Source organism: Choloepus didactylus, chromosome 27, assembly GCF_015220235.1.
Source record: "Choloepus didactylus isolate mChoDid1 chromosome 27, mChoDid1.pri, whole genome shotgun sequence".
In the NCBI taxonomy this organism is placed as follows: domain Eukaryota; kingdom Metazoa; phylum Chordata; class Mammalia; order Pilosa; family Megalonychidae; genus Choloepus; species Choloepus didactylus.
Window position 1 is genome coordinate 14,103,466 of NC_051333.1, and position 20,297 is coordinate 14,123,762.

General features: G+C 46.7%; 1 protein-coding gene across 8 annotated transcripts in view; it reads right to left on the reverse strand.

Annotated features, from left to right (window-relative positions):
* Positions 1 to 20,297, reverse strand: part of HNRNPUL1 (heterogeneous nuclear ribonucleoprotein U like 1) — a 32,898-nt gene that overhangs the window by 12,005 nt on the left and 596 nt on the right. For 2 of the 8 annotated variants that reach the window (XM_037820542.1, XM_037820544.1), the window contains exons 1-9: positions 18,967 to 19,261; positions 15,369 to 15,494; positions 13,159 to 13,312; positions 11,302 to 11,375; positions 9,639 to 9,778; positions 7,788 to 7,887; positions 5,907 to 6,019; positions 1,386 to 1,652; positions 16 to 138 (exon numbers count right to left, since the gene is read on the reverse strand). In XM_037820542.1, the coding sequence (XP_037676470.1) occupies positions 16 to 138; positions 1,386 to 1,652; positions 5,907 to 6,019; positions 7,788 to 7,887; positions 9,639 to 9,778; positions 11,302 to 11,375; positions 13,159 to 13,312; positions 15,369 to 15,494; positions 18,967 to 19,261 (1,392 nt within the window). Of the gene's footprint in view, positions 1 to 15; positions 139 to 1,385; positions 1,653 to 5,906; positions 6,020 to 7,787; positions 7,888 to 9,638; positions 9,779 to 11,301; positions 11,376 to 13,158; positions 13,316 to 15,368; positions 15,495 to 18,966; positions 19,419 to 20,297 lie in introns of those variants that run through there. The other 6 variants (XM_037820541.1, XM_037820543.1, XM_037820547.1 and 3 more) reach the window with 6 other exon arrangements.

The following is a 20,297-nucleotide window of genomic DNA, read 5'->3' on the forward strand; positions in this document are numbered from 1 at the left end:
GGGAGCCGTCCTTACCCGCATCTTATCCATGATGGCATTGGTACCCAGGATGTTGTACTTCTTGGAGGGGTGGGAGGCTGCATGTTTGATGGCCCACGTGGTCTTGCCAGCAGCAGGCAGGCCTACCATCATCAGAATCTAGAAGGATAGGATGGGAAGGGCTGCTGTGAAGCAGCAGGGGTAGTGTGTCCTGGCGTAGCAGGCACCACCCTAACTGGCTGGTGACCACAAGCCTCATGGCTGCCTCTGGGAAATGGAAGTGATAGCAGCATCTGCCTCACAGTGTTGCTGTTAGGAGTCAGAGATGAGGCTGGTCAGACTCTTAGGACAGGGCAGGGCATGGGTGAGCTCTCAAACAAGCATGGTATCATTAGCCTTTAATTTTTGTTCAGAAAGGATCAAATGGCCTCTGACAGACAGGGAAAGGCCCAGGGAAGGTCATGTACCAGCACTCGCCCACTCCGGGGGTGGAGAACAAGAAGTGGCACAACTTTCTTAGAATCTGAGATGGGAACAGAGATGTACACAAAAAGACACGTATGTAATCTACAGTACATTTGGAATTGGCGAACACTAGATATAAATTAAATGCCCAATATCATGGGCTATTAGGTTTTTGCAAGGCCCATTAAAAATGATGTTTAAAAAGAGGTTTTCACATTGTGGGATAAAGCTCACAATATAACGCTAACTGAAAAGGCAGGATATCATAATGCTTACATGTAACATCTCAATTAAAAATGTGTGTGTAAAAAACACACATAAGCACCAAGCTTTGGAAAAATAATAGGATAAACTCCAAACTTTGAAGGTTAACTTATCTGCAGATAGTAAAACTAGGGGAAATTTTTTTATTTTCTTCATATTTCCTAGTTTCTAGAATAAATACAAATCATTTATATATCAGAAAAGCAGTACCTGGAGCCAAATCAACCCAAAAGCCAAGTCTCTTTTTTGTTCTTAAACAGCCCAGCCTAGGGTGGGATGGGTGTGAGGGTGCAATTATACAACCTCCTTCAAAAACACTCGGCGGCAGGGCACACTCACCAGAAGTATCTTTGTGTCCTTTCCTGGCACAAGGAAAGGTTTCTTTTCCCATATTCTGGGCCTCACCAAAGAAGCAGCACAATTACTACCTTTTGGAAGCTTTCTAAGATTTAGGTATCTTACCTTGGCCCCATCCTCTTTGGCTAAGCCACGCCAACATCCCTCACCTCACACTCAGAGGAGCTTTTCAAGTCTGACTTCAACTCTGAGGAGCCAGAAGGAAGAGGCGATTTGCCCCGAGGTTACTTATGCAGTGAATCTATACTTCTTTCACCACACTCAGCTAATGTGTGTTTTTAGAGAGATGGCCACCAATTCAGTCATCCAGCTCTACTCACCTCACACTCTGCCTTGCTCTTTGGTCCAATGGTGCCCCGGATCCGCTCACTAAGGGGAAGGTGCTGGATGAAGGTGAAGCCTGGGAGGACAGAACAGTAGGGCTCTGCCCTCTGCCCAAAGTTGAACTCCACGGCACAATTCTTCACCAGAACATGAGGGTAGAGGGCCTGACCCCCCAAGGCTTCCTTCTGGATTCGGAAGGCAATGCCCATCCACTTCCCATTCTTGGTAAAGGAAAGCTCCACATCATTGCCACATTCAAAGTCCTGGGAAAAAAAAGCCAAAGGATGATAATTGCGAACACTCAGCTTAAGACATTGGGAGCAATAAGGGGGAGAAACAAATTCACGGAGTGAAAATACAGCCAGTTTCCTGACTGCAGGTGAGGCAGGCAAGCACTAAGGAACTGCTCAGAGAATGTCCAGCCCAACGCCCTCCTTGCCCAAGACCCTGGACACTAGAGGCTCAGGAAGAGTAGACGTGAAGTAATTTCAAGAAGCTCCAAGCATGAGTCTTATGCCTAGCCTGAGATAAAGATGAAGAAAAAGGCAATCCTGCCCTGTCTTCAAAACCAACAAGGGCTGTCTGTGAGGATAAACAGATGGAAGGCGCAGCACTGCAGGGCCATTTTTAAGTCTTGAGAGCAGCTCGACAAGTGCAGTCATTCATTTACTCAACACATGTTCCCTGGGTTCCCACTCGTCCTGGGGCACACATCTGCTGTGTTGATCTGGGCCTGACAGAGCTCAGGGACTAGAGGGAAATCAGAGGACACTCTTTATTGTAACTCAGAAAGAACACCTACCCAGGAGTGAGCAAGTTTCTCTGATGAGGGGATCCCTAAGCTAAATCCTAAGCAATAAGGAGAAATGAGCCAAGTTTGGGATGGGAGGACAATGTTCTATACAAAGAGGAGAGTTCTGTGGGTGAGAGAATACAGGTCAGACCAGATGAAGTATGAAGGATGAGGAGGGAAGTACTTTCAGGTACGGCTGTAGAGCCAGGCAGAGGCTATATTCACTTACTTCTTCAACAACCATTCACTGAGTTCCTACTGGGCAGCTGAAATTAAGTGGTTAAGAAGCTGCTTAACTTTATATTAAGGTTAAATTTCTTGAGTTTGATAACTGCACCTAAAGTGGTTACATAAATGAATATCCTTGTTCTTAGGAAATGTATATGGCAATATTAAGTGTTCAAGGAGCATGATGTATACAAAATACAAAACGGATAGAGATGGCAAATGTGACAAGTAAAATTGGTAGATCTGGGTAAGGGTGCTGGTGGTAGACATAAGGGTATACTGGAGTCCTCTGTATGGGGTTTGCATGATTTTTCTGACTATCCTGTATATTTGACTGTATTTCAGAAGAAAAAAAAAAGAAAGAAAGAAAAAGCTGCTCAAGCTTCCACCATATACTAGCTGTGCAGCCTTGGGCAAAGTATTCTATCTTCAGTTTTCTTACTAAAAACTGGGGGGGGGGGGGGTGATGGTAATATTTTTGCTCTACAGGGTTGTTCTAACGATCAGGGGGGTTGGCACATTTAATCCACAGCGCGTACTAATGAATGTAAGCTCTCACTGCCAGATGCCAGACATTGTTCTAGAGGATAGGGATGAAGTAGAGGGGAGAATGATCCCTGTCCTCAGCCCGCAGGGGGCTCTCTAAGTCACCTCAGAAGTCTGGACTGTGTGCTGCTGGCAGAGCCAAGCCTCTGACTTGCTTTGAAGAGGGGAGTGGCCTGGTCAAAACCGTGTTTGAGAAAGATCACTTTGGCTGCAGGGTAAAGTATATACGATTAAAGAGACTCAAACTTGGAATCAGACAGCAGACTGAAGTGAAGTAGGAGGTCCGGTTTCTAACATAAAGGTACAAAACGTGACATCTGAAATCAGAAGACCATCCTGGAACTCGTCCCTAAAGCAGAGAAAGCACCCTGTTCCCTGTAGCTCCCTCACCCTCCTCAGTGCTCACAGGGCACAGGTCTGTGCTAGCCCCTCATCTCTGAGCACACACAAGGGTCCACATCATGTACAGCAGACACGCAACATTTGTCAGACCCAAGACCGACCCAATCTCTGCAGTCTAGTCCCCACCACATTCTCCCACCTGAGCAAGAGGTCCCCATTGCTTGAACTTCCTTAGAGCCACCAGTTTCATAACAGGAACTTACCATGCCGTAAATAAAACATCACCTTCAACTAACAAATCCTCCACCAACAGAGCCATCTATCTGAGAAGCAAGTGTGGTCATGCCACTCCTGCTAACATACTCCTATGCCAGTACAGGGCCTACAGAAGGTCCAACCTCTTAAGCCTAGCATCAGTCACAGGGCACCAAAACTGGCCCTCACCCATTTTTGTAGCCTCATCTCTCACTGCCTGGAATGCTCCCCTAGGCTGCAAGTATTACACTTTTCACATTATGCTGAAATGGACTGCACTGTTCTATCTGGTAAGCTGTTCTGTGAATGTTGAGAACTCAAGGTCTGACACAAATTGACATAAATATCCTCCCCTCTGGTTCCTGACTCTGGCCATTGACTTCACACCTCCTCCAAACTCCACCCTGAGTCTTTTAAAGTTATAGCACCCTTTGAACAAAGGACATTGCATACGGAATCTTAACAGAAGTAGAAATAATCTAACCAAAGCAGGAGTCAAGCCTGAAGCTCCATACCACCACATACCCACAGAACCAGACGCTCTGACCACAGAGTTTGGAAAAAACTGTCACGTACCAATACGTTAAATTTCTGCAAACTTTTTGGAGCACAGTCTTAGCAATAGCTATCAAAACATAAAACTGTACCTTTGACCCAAAAGTTATACTTTCAGGAATAAATACTATAGTGATATTCCCATAAGAGCACAAAAATGTGCAAAAGGCTCATTCCAGCACTGATAAATGTGCTTCGGGGGGGGGGGGGGAGTGGCTAAATCACACAGGAGATCCATGTGTAGGGATACAAAAAAATCTCCACAGTATTCTGGTAAGTGACAAAAGATAAGCTGTCACTACAGCATTCTTCGTTCCAGCAAAAAACTGCTAAATTAAATTTGTTATTGATGCCTTCATCAGAATACTAACAAACCACTAAGTAAAAACACCAGTGTCTGCTAATGGGGGACTATTCCTGTACATAAATTATGGTACTTCCATACGACTACAGATTGTACGTAAGAAATAAGCTCTTTATGTAGTGATATAAAAAGATTTCTAAGATACATAGTTAAGCAAAAAAGAAAGATGCAGAACACATATACTATACTATCTTTTACATAAAAGAAAAAAATCATTTTTCTTGGATTTGGATAAAGAAACCATTTCAGGACACCTAAGAAACAAGCCAGTGGAATTCATGTTTAGGGGAGGCTATGTGTGGAAAATGGGGTGGGGGTGGGGTCTGAAAAAGATTTTCACATGTACGCTATACTTTTAAAAAAATTTTTTTTATAAGCCATGTCAATTTATTAACTACTGAAAAAACCTTTTTAACTGAGTTAGATCTATAATATTTGTGTGAACAATGATTTTTTCCAATTTATCTGTAAAATGGAAAAAAATTCAAGGTTTGGAACCACTTACAGAGGATAAACATGGTTGTTTTTCTGTTGTTTTTTTTTTTTTAAGAAAACATGCTATAAAAAAAGATGATGAGGTCATCAAAGGCAAAGGAAGGCTGAGTAATTCCTTCAGATTAAAGGAAGTTGAACCAGAAATGAAAATTACTCTAGAGAATATTGTTGGGACAACTGACAAAATTTAAATATGGACCATGGAGCAGAAAATATTATTATATCCCTGCTAACTTTGATAAATTGGACTGTGGTTAATAAAATAGCTTTGTTCTTAAGAAATATACACTGAAGTATTACGGAATAAAGGGACATGATGTATGCAACCTCTCTAAAAGAAATCATACGTATATGTGTATACACCCACACACACAGACACATGGGATGTGAATGATCAGCAAATGTGACAAATGTTAGAATCTGGATAAGGGTATGTGAGAATTCTTTTTTCTTTTCTTTCAGCTTTTCTCTAAGTTTGAAATTATTTCAAAGTAAAAATTAAAAGAAAAAGTGCAGGGAGACAGTCCGGAATGAGAGGACACCAACGTGGGGCAAGAGCCATCACCACTATCTTCAAGAGCAGATAGGCTATTACCAGGAACAGAAAGAAAAGAAATTCCTGGGTTTGTTTAGAAAACTTTATTCTGCTATCCAGGAATGGAAAAAAGGCTGTGAACACTGTGTCCTCAAATCTCCTCAGGGCACCACCTGACAGCTCTGCACAGAAGACAAGAGGGTGTAGAGTGGCAGAATTTTGCACAAATTGACTAAGCAAACACTCCTGCCTGTCAAAGCATGGCAGAGAGGTATGACAAAAGTGGTTGGATCTGGAAAAGACAGAGCAAAGGGCAGAGGTATTCTGAAAAAGAAGACAGCAGGCCACCCCTGACACCCCCAAACACCTGGTTTTTCCAACTCCCACAGGCTGCCAGCACTCACCACAAAACAGCCAATCACATCATTCTCTGCAAACTTGTCTCCATAGTTTTCAAACCGGCTATTGGTGGACTTCTTCCCAGTGCCTCCATAGCCATAGGAGAAAGGCTCTTCCCCTGACAGAAGAAACAGGCAAAGGCAGGTTAAATCTACAGTAGTCACAATGGTCTCCCTGGCTGCCACATATTGTAAAGAAAAAATAATTTTCTTGGCTAGTTTTAATAATCAGATGCCTTTCTTAAGAAAAGTAGGGAAAGTTCTGTTGAAAGGAAACCCTGTGTTAAGCAGAACTCCCCAGGGAGTGATGGTTTTAGATGTTAAGTCTGGGAGTAGGAGCTGAACTGAAGTGTTCTACACAGAAAGGGAGAATTTAGGGAAAAACAAAGAAGAGAGGAATAGAGGAGCTGGATGGAGGATGGCTCTATGCCAAGAACGACCCTTCCCTGTGACATCCAATATTTAGTCAAGTCTACTAATGTCATCAATATTTAGTGCCAGTGGACTTTTTTGTGGTAAATAGTAAAGGGGCTGGTTTTGCTTCTGGAGACTATGAGGACTGACTTCTGAGAAAGGAACTGGATTTTCCAAACTATAGAACTGGGGGCTGAAGCAACCTGAGATCCCCAGGACCCTGAATGACACCTGGGTTATAAAGATCCTTGGCCAGGAACCCAAGGAGCATTCTGCCAAAAAAGCAGGGTCCGAAAGCATGGATCCCAGGCCTGGTTCTGCCACGAACCAAGTGCATGACCTTGGACATGCTGCTTGACCCTTCTGGGCTTTGTATCTCCATCTGTGTCAACTGCCCATCACCTACATCTCAAAACTGAGGCAAAGATCAACTGAGATGACATGTATGAGTCTTAAAATAAAATGTGCTAATCCATAAAATGAAAACTGTACATCCCTTTAGACTTACCAATTCTAGTTTTAAGAATTAGTTCTAAGTGAATAGAGAATTACATACAAGGATGATGGCTCAAGTGTTTCACAGTAAAAAACTGCAATCAACTTAAATGATCTGCAAAAGAGAACCTGTTAACTAAATGATACAGCTGTAAAATGGAAAATTATGCAGGGGTTAAAAAAGCTGTATGTATTCACAAAAATATGCCCATGATATATAAAGAAAGAAATCAGGCTACGTGATAGAACGCATAGCGTGACCTAGCATGAGTACATACAAAAAGCAGACAACTGTGGGTGAAAATGTTAATATTGGTTATGTTAAATATGGACTGCAGGTTTACGAAAGATTTTAATTTTTCCCTTTCTGTACAGCCTGAATTTTTACAAGAAGCATATATTATTTTCATAACTAGAATATTTATTATATAATTAAGGCAGGAGGCCTCAGCACTGGTCACTGAAACAAGTCACACCTGGGGTCAGAAGGTCATTGAGGTCTGGGGTCCTGAGATAACTCAAAACTTTGGTGGGTTTTTTTTGATAATCCTCTTTCCACCAAAGCAGGTCCCTGCACTGCCCCAAGGGCACGGCCCTGGCCTCACTGGTCTCTGCTTCCCCTTTTGCCCTGGATTGGGCTCTGGAGAGAGGATCCCAGAACTTAATGGGGCTTGAGGAACTTATTGCAGCACAGTTTGAAGGCAGGAGACAACAGATCTTTTTCCAGAAAGTGAACAGTTTTCTAAAGGGAACTTTGGACCCTCTCCTAAGAGATGAAGGGTAAGAATCAATTCTTCCTAGAAAGGTTAAGTGAATGTGGTCCTGCCAGTTGAATCTTGTATGTCTGAAGACATGCAGTGGCACACACCTGATCCCTGTGCCTGCCCTACTCCAGGTAGGTTCTGTTCCACATAGAAGCCCTGAGAAGCCAGGGCTAATTGCCCTACTCTTTGGACTGCTTAGCTGACCTCCCCTTACCTAGCTGAGTGCTGCAGGAGTCCAGAGACCAGCCGATGCGGACCACATGGGGGTCAGGTTCCGTAGATGGAAGGTGCTTCACGGAGATTTCCTCATTGATCTGGGGACAGAGGATAAGGGGCTCAAGATTCTCTGATAGCTGGTCAGTTATGCGGCAATACAAGAGGGAGGCACACTAGGAATTAAAATGTAGGAATGGCCTTAGCTGCTGAGGAAGAGGCCATAAATGTTCAAGCTGGTTTTAAGGGTCTGCTGCACTAAAACCAGGGCGTCCCAAGGGATCGGGAGAGTGCAGGGTCCCCTGATATAGTTATTTAAAAATACAGTTATTTTCTAGTTTTTAATATTTTCTGCAGGGTAAATAAGAACTCTTATAATGTTTGGTAGAAGGATAAACAGGGCAATCTAGCAGTCTCTATAAAAGCTGCAAATCCACATGCTCTATAAGCCAGCAATTCTTCTAGTTTATCCTACAGATGTATTTCTATACGTATAAGTATATATACATGCACACACATATATATAATGCATACACATACATATACCATATACATACACAGGAATATTCACTGCAACACTGTTTATATTTTTTAAAAATCAGAAACATCCATCAATAAGGCATTTATTGGGGTTACATTATGGTACATCGTGCAAAGAAATATGCAGCAGTTAAAAACAATGAGGTAGAGCTAATGTTCTGGTACGGAATAATGTCCCCGATATAGTATTAAGTAAAAAGCAGAAAAAGAAAAAAAGCCTTCTGATTCAATCTCTAGGCTGCCTAATAACCACATCTGCCTGTATTGCTTTGTGACTTCTAACAAGTTACCACTGATTTTTTTGTTTTTACTATTATTTTTTAATTAGAGAAGTTGTGGGTTTACAGAACAATTCTGCATAAAATACAGGATTCCCATACCCCACTCCAGGATCAATACCTTGCTGTCAGTGTGGAGTATTTGTTCCACTCATTTTAAGATGTACATTTTTTGTATTTTGACATCTCTGAAATCAGGGTACATCTTCAAATTGATGAAGCAGGAAAACACTGTGTCAGTTTAATTGGCAGTGCATTTCTTCTACGAGTGGTGCATAAAATAGTATGTAACTTAGGGGTCTTAATATATACCACAAACTCTCTTCTCAGTTTCTACCTTTGGAAATCAGGGATAGCAGTATCTATTTCACAATGGTACTGTGAGGATTAACAAAAATAATGTAAAGAGCTTGGCAAAGGTATCTTGTGCATATTAAGTGCTCTATGAATATTAACCAGTACAAATAAGTTTGGACATACAGAGGATATTCAAGAAACTGTGAACACCTAATTTACCTATGAGGAATAGGGTGGGACCTGGAAGGATATTAAAATAACTTCTTTTTTACCTTATACTCTCCTGTGCCGCCTGAACTTTTGTTAAACGTGAACATGTATTATTTCTATAAACATAACTTGCCACGGAACTGTGGAAGTGGGGTGGTGGAGGATGGTCTGAGCAGGCAAAACGACCTTTCTTTACCCTGCTCTCCATCTGGCCTCCCTTTTAATTGATGCCTGAGTCTAGTCTTACAGACACATCACCTCTATACCTGTTGGCACCATGATACCTAGACCAAATCTTGCCAAGGAAAAAATCTGTTTGAGAGGTTGGCCTGCTTTACTGCTTTTCTGAGTATTCAGCAACAGTATAGTTCTTTTGAGTTCATCATACTTTGTTTGCCTAGACACAAAATTTATGCACAATCAAACCTTTTTTGCAGCTATGGCTCCAGGTGAGGTAGGTGGTGACAAGGCTATTCCAACAGATGGCCCAGGTTTCCGTCTCTATCCCCTCTGTTGCTCCTACTCACCTTCATCTCGAAGCACACACGGCCCCTTCTGACCCCATAGCTGGCACGGGCTCCTGACCACAGATATGCAAAGCCCTCAATTGTGAGTGGGTAGCCACTACTCCGGTCTCGGGCAACCTTGAAGTGGAGATCGCAGTTATCTGTGGAAGAAAAAGCCTGGGGTTGGCTGGTGTTTTAAAGATCCCAAGAGAAGTACAAGCAAAGAGAAGTTCCCCAAGAACACAAGCCAGCACATCCGTGGGGGCAGTTTCACAAGGAACCAGCCATACCCCCTAACCATTCTCCTTTGAGTAGAAAGGCTCAGGGCTAGTGCAAACTGGTCATCACCGAATCAAAACAGTCACCCTGCACAGGAAGAATTCTTCACCTGGCTGGGGTCCAAGGATGGGCTTCAGGGAGACCCTGAGAAACTGTACACAAATGCTTTTTATGAGTATGCATACTTGCTAGGGAGAGGGTCCACATCCTTACCACTTTCAAGGGATTTTAGAATACAGAAAAGGCTCATCACCACTGCCATACACCTCAACCATCTCCAGTGCTAACTTATCAGTCTGGGAGCAGAGCCAGATTCTTGCTCCCAAAAGCTGTACAAGTGCTGACACTGACATATACCACCCCAGCTACTACTGCCCAGGTGCACTCCAGGTACCTACATCTTGTGGGCCTATGACTCTCCTGCCAAGAACACTCTTTTCTTACCCTTCAAGGAGCTGGCCATGCCTCCAAAAAAAGCCCTTCCTGATCATCCAGCCCACATGACTCTCTTTCTCTAAAAGCTAAGTTCCATGAGCAGTACATTTGCCATTTGATCACACACTGCCTCACAAACCACTGCCACCCCACATTTTAAAAATATTTAGCTTTACTCTGGTCAGATCTTGCCAGGGAAGGGACTGCATATGAGATATCTTCCTCTCTTACACAGCAGATAGTCAGTGCTCTATAAATATGCGCTACATAAAGAAAGATCTGAATTTCTCCTGTTCTTCTGCTCTCTGAAGCACAAATCTGGCTGTGCTTCTGGGTGCATTTAAAAATTCAGATTCACAGGGCCTACTGCTTAGATTCTGATTTGGGTGTTCTGAGACAGGGACAGGACCTCTACAATCACTTCCCTGAATGTTTAGATGCACAGTCAAGGTGAAAGGCACTTATCCAGTGGAAAGAAAACTGAACTGGAGTATCGAGAACAGGGCAGGTCAGTTTAGTGCCTCAGAAAACAAAGTGGCATTGGTTTCACCAGGAACGTGAGCAGCTGACGGAAACTGGGGAACTGGTCACCAAAGAGTTAAGTTTCCCCAGCAGCACTCAGATTCCCTTCCTGATTAGATGATGGCCCGTGTGTGTACAGAGCCATTCAGGATTTTCCATATTGTTCTCGCTTCCATTTTCTTCTGAGACTCACTGAAAACCCTCTGAGGTATTAGGGCAAGATTATTCCTCTCTGACGAGATGCTCAGAGAAGTAGAATGATTTGCCCAGGGCTCCACAGCTAGACAGGGAGTCGATCTTCTGTCTCCAAACCAAAGCCTTTGCTTCAAAACTATGCTGCTCCTCACATCAGGACTCCTGGCCCTAAGTGGGGCCAGGCAGGGATTCTGGGGAAGGTCAAGGCAATTTCCCAATTCTGACTAGAAGGCAGAATCAGAGGGACACTCACATGTGTCAATAGCAACAAGGGTATCATCAAAGTCATCTTCATCCTCTTCAGCAGGAGGCTGAGGAGAGCGGCCCCTGTGTCGGGAAGAGTCGTGAAGAGAGACTAAGTCACATGGAGAATAGCTGGACAAACATGGGAAAAGGGAAATGAAGGTCCTGCTGGAATTTACAAGGAGATTCCGGTCTGTTTCGTGGGTCTCAATTTCTTCCCACAGAGGTTAACTAAAGAACTCTGGAACACTACACATTTGCACTTTCATGAGAGCACTATTAACTCCTAGGGTGGGGATAGGGATGACAGAGGGCATGCTCTGCTAAAGAGGGGGCACCAGAATCACTTAGAGAGCTTTTTCAAAGGACTCATCTCCCACACTCCAAGATCTGATTCATGCTCTCTGCATGCTGAAAATTGTCTTCACACCGAACTCTGTTACTTATGGGAGGCTGTGGTATCCCAAAGGGTACTGGGTCAGGAAGGGATGAATATGCAAGAGCCCTAAATAATCTAACCAATTCTTTAATGATGAACCCCAGTAATTAAAATCTGTCTGTTTATCAAGCATTTTAAGACTCCACATCTAAAAAGATTTGAAATGACCCATTTTTTTTCAGTCTCCCTATAATTCAAAAGTGTCCTACATTACGAACTGAGATTCATCTTCCTACCCAAACACTAAAAAAGGGGCTAGGTTAAAATACTGCCGCTGATTTAATGAGTAGAAGGGCAGAGGTGTGACACCTGGAGTCCTGTCAGGTGGTGGAAGCCAGGTCTGGGACAGTCTGGTTGGTCCCGGTCTACCGTGTGCCCATCTGGCTGCTGGCAATTCCCCTGGCAGATGGGCTTCCTCTGGAGAAGTGCCCTCTGGCTCTGCAGCCCAGGGCTAGCACACAGCCTATACAATTCCCTGCTAGCCCTGGCTCAGAGTGAGTGTTCCTCCTCCTCTGCTCTCCACTGGCAAGTCACTCCTAGGCCTCTGCTCTGTGAGAGGCAGTGGGAGAATCCCATGTGAGGTGGCTTCTATGTCCTAACTTTAGTCAGTCTGTGAGACACAGGCCCTGTCTTAAAGAGAATCATCATAAACTAGTAAGAGGGTGACCCCACCAGGTGGGGAATAAAATGTGTCAGATGAGCAGTCCAGACAAGTAGGCATTCCTCATTTCTGTGAATAGAGACAGTTTCATACAGGAACCAAAGGAGAGAAAGAGGGAGGGGTTGCACTGGGCCTGGGGAAGGGGAGGGGGGCTCATCAGGAAAGGAAAAAGGGAAATGACCAGAGCAGAGGCCACTCCCTCCTGTGAGCTCCTGACACGCAATTTGGCTGCTCATACCACTTGGCTATAACTTACTTGTGTTATGTCTCTGTCTCAGCTCCTATATCAGGAACAATGGAGGGCAAAACCCACTGTTCAAATCATCTCAGTACCCCAGATCCAGCCCAAGGCTTGGTATCTAGTGAAAGCACTATGAGTGCTGACTGAAAGAACGAGTGGATGGAAGGAAGGAGAGGGTGTGTTTGGGAGTAGGGTGGGGAAACAGACCTATCTTTCATTTGAGGGATACTGAGCAGCCATTAACAGGACACTGGGCAGGACTGGAAAGGCAGGTTGGCATCTCCTATGGGACAGACTAAGGTGTTTAGACTTTATTCTGTAGGTAATGGGAAAGGAGGAACTGAGAGAGGGACCAGAAGCTTAGGAAAATTGAATCTGATAGAGTGCAGGAAAGCTGGAGAGAGAGGGTTAGGGCAGGGAGAACTCTGCTCTGCCTCTCCTGGTTAGATTGCAAAGGCCCCCAATGGGCACGGCCTAGGGGCAGAGATCTAGAGGAACAAGGGCAGCTGCTGTCTCACATACACACCTCCTGTCCTCTCGGTGCTCGAAGTACCCCCGTCCCCGGTTTTCCTCATAAGGCCTCTTGCGACTCTGGAATTGCTGTCTGTCTGGCTTAGGTTGAGATGCATCAGGGGGAAGGAAGCTGGGGGGTGCTTCTTGCTTCATCTCTGTCTTCACTTCTACTGTCAGGATAAGAGGAGATGGTCAAGACACTTGGAAACTCCTCAGATATCACCTTCCTGGTTCCCTTTACTTCAGGAGATCTCAGCAGGATCCTGACTACAGTGGGCTGGGCACAGGCAGCTTGCTGGGCACAAATCTGGATTCAATGGAAGCCTGCTGAGCGAGCCAAGAAGGCTGTACCGGAGAACAAGGCTAGGAAAACGGGAGGCCAGGGATGGCCAGTCAGGCACATCAGCCCTGGAAGTCAAAGGGGTGACAGATGTCAGTCAGAGACTCTCAGACTTCACAGAGGGGAGGTAGGTAGGATTTCAGCACTAAATGGGGATAAGCTTTCTAATGGGCCACATGAAGGTGGAATGGCTGCCTCTGGATGCTTTGCATAAAGGCCCCATGTATGCTGGCAGCCACCATGGCCTGCACTGAGTGGGAAGGAGCCCTAGAAGATTTCTAAGATCCTTTCAAGCTCTGAGATGCCATGATCTTACATTTTCTAGCTTATCCTCCCAAAGAATCTCCCATCACAGTTCTTACAAGGTTTCTTCAGTCTATGAAGCAGCAGCTAACCCCATTCTACGTCACTGGCTTTAATCACTCTACCACAAAGACCAGAATCACCTCAGAAGGAAGGGCCTGCAGTTAAGCCATCCCATAAGGGAAATAACCTCATTAAGTCATACCACAAATAACGAGGTCAGGATAAGATAACATGCCGTGGACCACTGGTAAAGTCCCAATCTCAGGCAGGCTCCAAGAATCCGTGCCCAACCAAGAGTAAACTACGGATTTCCGCCTTGCCTCATTTCTCCTACAGCATCTTTCCATGAAGCTGTGGATCACACATCTACTCATGTCAGCAGTCAATCAAAAATCACCTTGGGACACTCACTAGCTTTGGCATGCAGACCAAATGTCTCAGACAAGGCTCCTGTTTCTCCAGGGCAGGGATGGTGCTCATCCATCTTGAAGAGAGCCTCCACTGTTTCCAGCACAGGGCTGGGCTCACAGGAGGCCCCTGACAAACGTCTGTTGATAATGGCACAGAAAATATTCTCATTGGGCCAAATGATCCCACAGGTCTCACAGAACTTGACACAAATCTGCAGTTTAACCTATATTTATTAATGTCCTGAGCCACCCATGAGAAATGTCTGAGGATTTCACTTTGTGGATGAACCAGAATGGAATTAGATGGAATCAACGAGATTCACTAAGAAAAGGCACTGGGGCCACAGCAGTGAAAGGCACACAAGACCAAGAGTCAGCACTGACTCTCTCTTTCCTCAACAGTAGAACCATGCTTTCCCAAGAGCAAATAAAACACAAACACAGAACACTGCTTTTATTAACAAAAAGCACTGGCTCATGAGCCAGTGTCTTGAGTTCTAGCCCCAGCTCTGCCATTAGACATCCCCTACTCCATGCAACCCGTAAAATGGGGAGGAGAGAGCTGGATTACATTCTGTGTTCCCAAACTGGCATTGTGGGGAATGTTATTCTCCAAAGGTATATTTAAATGTTTGGGAAACCCTGGGTTAAAACAAAATGATACAGGATTTTTTTTTTTTTTTAAATGAAAGACTTCTCAGAGCCTTCATGCTCTAATGAGTATAGCAAATCTCCAAGAGGTGGCACAGCACATGCTGCATTTTCCAGACTCGTCTGGCCAAAGAAGATTTTCTGTGGAGCCTTTAATAATGTCTCCTGGATCAATATGCTTCAGAACATGGTGTGGGAAATGCTAGAGTGGATTTAGGTCCTTTCTGGCTTCTACATTCTAAGATTCTAAGTAAGACTCAAGAATTGGCCTCCAGGCCTAAACCTCTCCAGAATGTTGATACTGACTTCTGAAACAGATAGCAGGAAAACTCCACTTGGGAATGGGACCACATTCTCCCCATCAAAAAAACCTTACTGCCAGAGTAAGAAGCCCAGATGAACTGGCCAAGAAGAAGATGTAAAGGGAGTCTGGGAAGAAAGGCTTTGGGTGGACGGCAAGGGTTACATGAAGATCCTGTTTGCCTTAAAAGAAATGAACAATGTATACTTTCCTACCTGGGCGATAGGCCTGCTGCTGCTGCTCCATTTCCAGCGGCCTCCTCTCATAGCCTGACTCGTTCTCTTGCTTGATGAGCTGGGTGTCGTAGAATTGGTTCTGCCTCATAATATTGTCCATGGCATCTTAAAACAAAAGACAGCCAGTTAGAAGGGTGCTTTTTAGAGAACTCTGGAACCAAGGTGGCTTCTTTTATGCCACTCGATACCATCCCCACTGGAGACAGAGAGCCTGCCAGAGGATGATGTCTGACGACCCCTTCAGATGGAAATCTATCTGGACTGTCAGCAGTCCAAACTGCCCAAGAACACATCCTCTTGCCCCTCAAAAGTCTGCAGATGCTCTCTGTGACTGGGTCTACAGAACTCCAAAATACACAACCAACTGAAGTAGAACTGCTCTGGCTGAAGCGAGGAGATGGGGGGGGGGTCAGAAGGGGAGTCCTGCTTGACCTTCCCCGTTAAGTCTCCACTCTGGGGCAGGAAACAATTCTATACACAGCTGAGACTCTATGGAACAGTTTGAAAACCACTAGCCTTACCTGTTCTGTAAGATCACTTAGGGAGATGCCTTTAGGATGCAATCTTAAAAACAATGTGGGGCACAAACCAACTCTCTGCCTAGCCCCCTTCACTATTCCTACCTGTACAGCCAGCCTTCTTTAAGACTCTTTCCTACTCTGCAATAGCTGCCAAATATAAGGGGTAACCAAACTATGCTGATATGGGGAACTGGGGGAGGAAGGAAAAAGCTGTGATAATAGGCCTTCAGACTCATTAGGGCTAAGTCTTGAAATATTTGGGGTTAGACTGGAAGAGTTCCGGCAAGGAGTCTTGGGAATCCAGGAGGAGCTCAGCTGAAGCATGGAAAGAAAAACAATATGAACTATTCCTGGGGTGCTTATTATACAGACCCTGAGATGCGGTTGAGAATAAGCTGAGCTGGACCCCTGCCCAACGGAAGCCTTCAGGTAGTGAGATAGACATACCAAACATTAAACAAATAATTACTTACAAAAGAAGTTATGATTGTGTTAAGGGTTACAAAGGGAAAGTGCTAGGTGTTATGACAGGGATCTAGAAAACGACAGGTAACATGGGCTAAAAAGACAAACAGGTGATAACTCAGTGATGAGAATGGAGGAGACTACTCCTGGGGTTGGCATAACACATGTGAAAGCCCAGAGTTGGGACTGAAACCAGAAACTCCCAAGAGGAGGAGAACCTTGCAGCAAACCCAAGAGAACTTCAGAAACCTCAGCTGGGCAGGGCCTAGGCTCTCCACCCCAGGGGCAGGCTCTCTGCAAGGTGCCTCCAGGGCTCTGCAAGTGGCTGTGCCAGGAGCAGTGAGACAGAACTGCAGGGAAGGAGAGACACTTCTGCCACCCACTAACCAACTGGATTCTTTCTCAGAGGACAAATACATCTGGGCAAAACCAGGTGCAGCCGAAAGGGACGAAAGTCACAAGTCACACGGTTTGCTACAGGTCTGTTTAGAAAGCTTAATGAAGGGTTGGGGGGTGGGGCATGAAAAGGGCTCAGATTTTATTGTGGGGGGCAAGGGAGAGAGGAAGAAATAGAGTATTTCCTTAACTGAAACACAGGGGGCCCTTTCAAACCATTCTGCTTCTTCCAGGCTCTAAGCCAAGTCCTCTTCTCCCCAAGAATCCTTGCACCTCTCTTCCAGAGCTTCTTTCCTGGGCTCACAGAAGCAGCTTTGACTGGAGAAGCTTTGACTCTGGGGTCTTACTCCACTCTCTAAAACATCCCCTGCTAATATCAGGAGGGCCCAGTGCTAAGCCCCCCACATATATGATCTCATTCATGACAACCCTGAGGGACCACTACTATTTCTATTTTACATGGCTCACAGAGATGAATGACTTGCCCAAATTACAGAATCAGGTCTGAAACCAAGTCTGAGTTTAGAGTCTGTGTGCTGAACCACTGCACTCTTCCTCTCCAAGACACCTCTGGCTGGACACCTAGACCAGAACTGCCCCATGCCATCCCTTCTTCCTAGGCATCCCCTCCAAGGTCCCTTCTGCCCTAGACATGCACACTGGGCCACTCCTCATTCCTTTCTCCCTGTGAAGGGAAGTCCTAGTCCCAGCACCTGGGTCCTGGACAATCCCTAGCTTACCCCTCTATCCCAAGTCTACACTCAGGTTGCCCACCCCCCTCCATGAGCGCCCATCTCTCATTAACCAATGCCAACCTGCAATCTTGTCTCTTCTGTGATCAAGTCTCTCTTTTTATTGCCTTAGTCCCAAACCCCAGAGTGATCTCTTTTCAGAAAAAACAAACTATGGACACTAGAGTCCCTTCTGCTTATTTCTTGGCCTCTATGGTTTCTCAACCCCAGGATTTTTTCTGCTAAAAATCCCCTTTTCTAACTCCAGATTCACTCCCTCCCACACCAGGGTCTCCTCTCCCAGACAGCCCCTGTACCACTCTAGTCCCTCTCATCCTCAGATTACACCTCCTGGCTGATGCTGAGCTCCCCCCGCCCCCTCCATGGGCACACAAATAACTGCTTCTAGGGACCCAGGTGCCCTCTCTCAAAGACAGGTGCTCAGCCCCAGAAACACTGCCTCCACTCCACCGTGAGACCCCCAGAGCCAAGTAAAAAAGTTTACCTCCTCCTTCCACATCCTACACGCTCCCCTCTCCCCCATTCATACATTTGTTAGGCCAGTTACCCTCTCCTGTGCTGCACGCAATGATCCCGTCTCCAGATACTCCACTGACTTCAAACTCCAACAACCTGTTATCTGTCCCCACCCCCAGCTACCCCTAGGGAACCATACTGCAAACCCGAGGCTGTAGTCCTGCAGCTCACCTGCCCTCAGCTGTCCCAGCTCTAGGCCTCCCAGGTCCCTTGTTCAGGGGTGTACCACCTCTCCTTTGCCGGCCTCTGGACACCAAGGTTCCCTAAGCCTCCCTTAGCAGCCAACCTGAAGGACGCCCCCCCCTGCCCCCCAGCACCAAATGCCCAAGTTCCTCCTGCCTCAAGGTTGGCCTTCCAGCCCTGGATCTCAGAGACCCCCAGGCCATTCTCAAGAGGACGCTGCCCAGCCATCAGACCCTCATCTCTCCAATCCATCCCAGCACCCCATGCAGCTGCAAACTCTTCCATCCTCAAACTCTCCCAGTGCCGGATACCTGGTTATTCCTTCTCCAACCTTGGAAACACCGCCCCCAATCCCCCAGCCCCACACGCTCGGCCAGCACAAGCTCACCCAGATCCAAACCCTGGGACCACCCTTTCCGAGACCTCACACAGAGAACCTTTTGGTCTTCCGACTTTTCTCGGTTTCTGGTCTCCAAGCCCTGGGCTCCGGAATCCTCTACACCCCCGATCCTCCTCATCTCCGAAACTAAGAGCCCCCAATCCCAGGATCACCCCTGCGCCGAATGTCATTATCCACTCTCCGGCCATCCCGAGGCCCTTGTCCCCACATCTTTTCAGCGGTAGGTCGCGGGATCCCCAGCCCCTCACACAGTCTCCCCAGCCTCAGGCACCGGACTCCCGAATCCCTCAGCCCCTCCTTGGCCCGGACTCCTCGGCCCCGGCCACCGCCCCGCGCACTCTCACAATGTCCGTCCGGCCCCGAGTAGCCGCCGGGCTCCGGGTGCGGCTGCAGCCCGGGCGGCGGTGGCTGTGCGGTCCCCTCCAGCTCGGAGCCCCCCTCGGTCTCGACCTCCTCGTTGTTGTGCCCGGGTCGCCCCGGTTCGTCGTCGGCCTCGAGCTCCCGCTCGTCGTCGGGCTCCTCGGCCTCCAACGCCGCCTGCAGCCGCTCAGCGAGCTCGGCCTTGAGGCCGCGAGTGTCCAGGCCGCGGCGCTGCAGCTCCTCGCGAAGTTCGTTCACCTTCAGACGGCGCACATCCATGGCCCGGGCCCCCGGGGCGGCCCCCGAGCCCGGCCCGGCCTCCCAAGGTTCTGTCCCCCTTAAACCTTTCCTGTCAGGAGGCGAAGGGGGAAGAAGGGGGGGGCACTCCAATGGCGGCGGCGGCGGCTCAAAATGGCCGCCGCCGCCACCTCCCCCTCCCCATGGCCCCGTGGGATGCAACACGGATGCCAATTGGCCACCGCACGGGGCAACGGGCGCGGGCCCGGACACCCAGCCAATCAAACAACGGCTTTCAAAAGAATGGCAACAAGAAGATCTAGGAGCTACCGGGAGGAAGCGTTGGCCTACGTCGATGCCGCGGCCGGAGCGGAGGGCGGGAAAAGGCGGAAGGCGGAGTGCGTGCTGATTGGGTGGCGCCCGCGCGCCCGCTACCGTAGGATCAAATGAGAGAAAGGGAGTAAAGACATGGACCAGTCAGCAATGAGATCTCAGAATGAGCGCCCCCTAGCCCTTTCCTGCGCAGTTCTTTCATCAACCTAATGTCTCTGTAACACACATCCTGATTGGTTTAGATCTCCCGCCCCTTGAGGTGGCCAAGCGGGTAAAACCACTAGAACCAATCAAATAGAGGGTCGGCAGGAGCCCCTCCTTCTTCTGGTGCTTTAAGAACCGGAAAGACATTTATTAACGAAGGAACCGCCCCTTGCCGTTAGGGCGGTTTCAAAACAATCTGTCCACCAATCGCAGTTATTGTTTGAGCTCGTAAAGTCAGAATAGCTGTCTCGCTTTAGGAAAAGCTAACCAGACTGGCCATTTTTTAGAGGACTGCCTCAAAAATTTCGCTGTAGAGGGAGGTATATGGAATAGAGATTAGGTAGATAAATTTTTCTTAACCTGTTAGAAACTCACTTATCGTTTATGAAAAACAACATATGACTTTGAACGGTCCTGAAGATTCGAAAATAGAAGCTAGACCAACAACGCGAGAAAAGTTGTAAAGGAAGCCGCGCCCCCTCCCCTTTGATAGTACATCCCACAGGCGCTCTTTCCTCGACCACAGCTTTGCTGCCTCTTC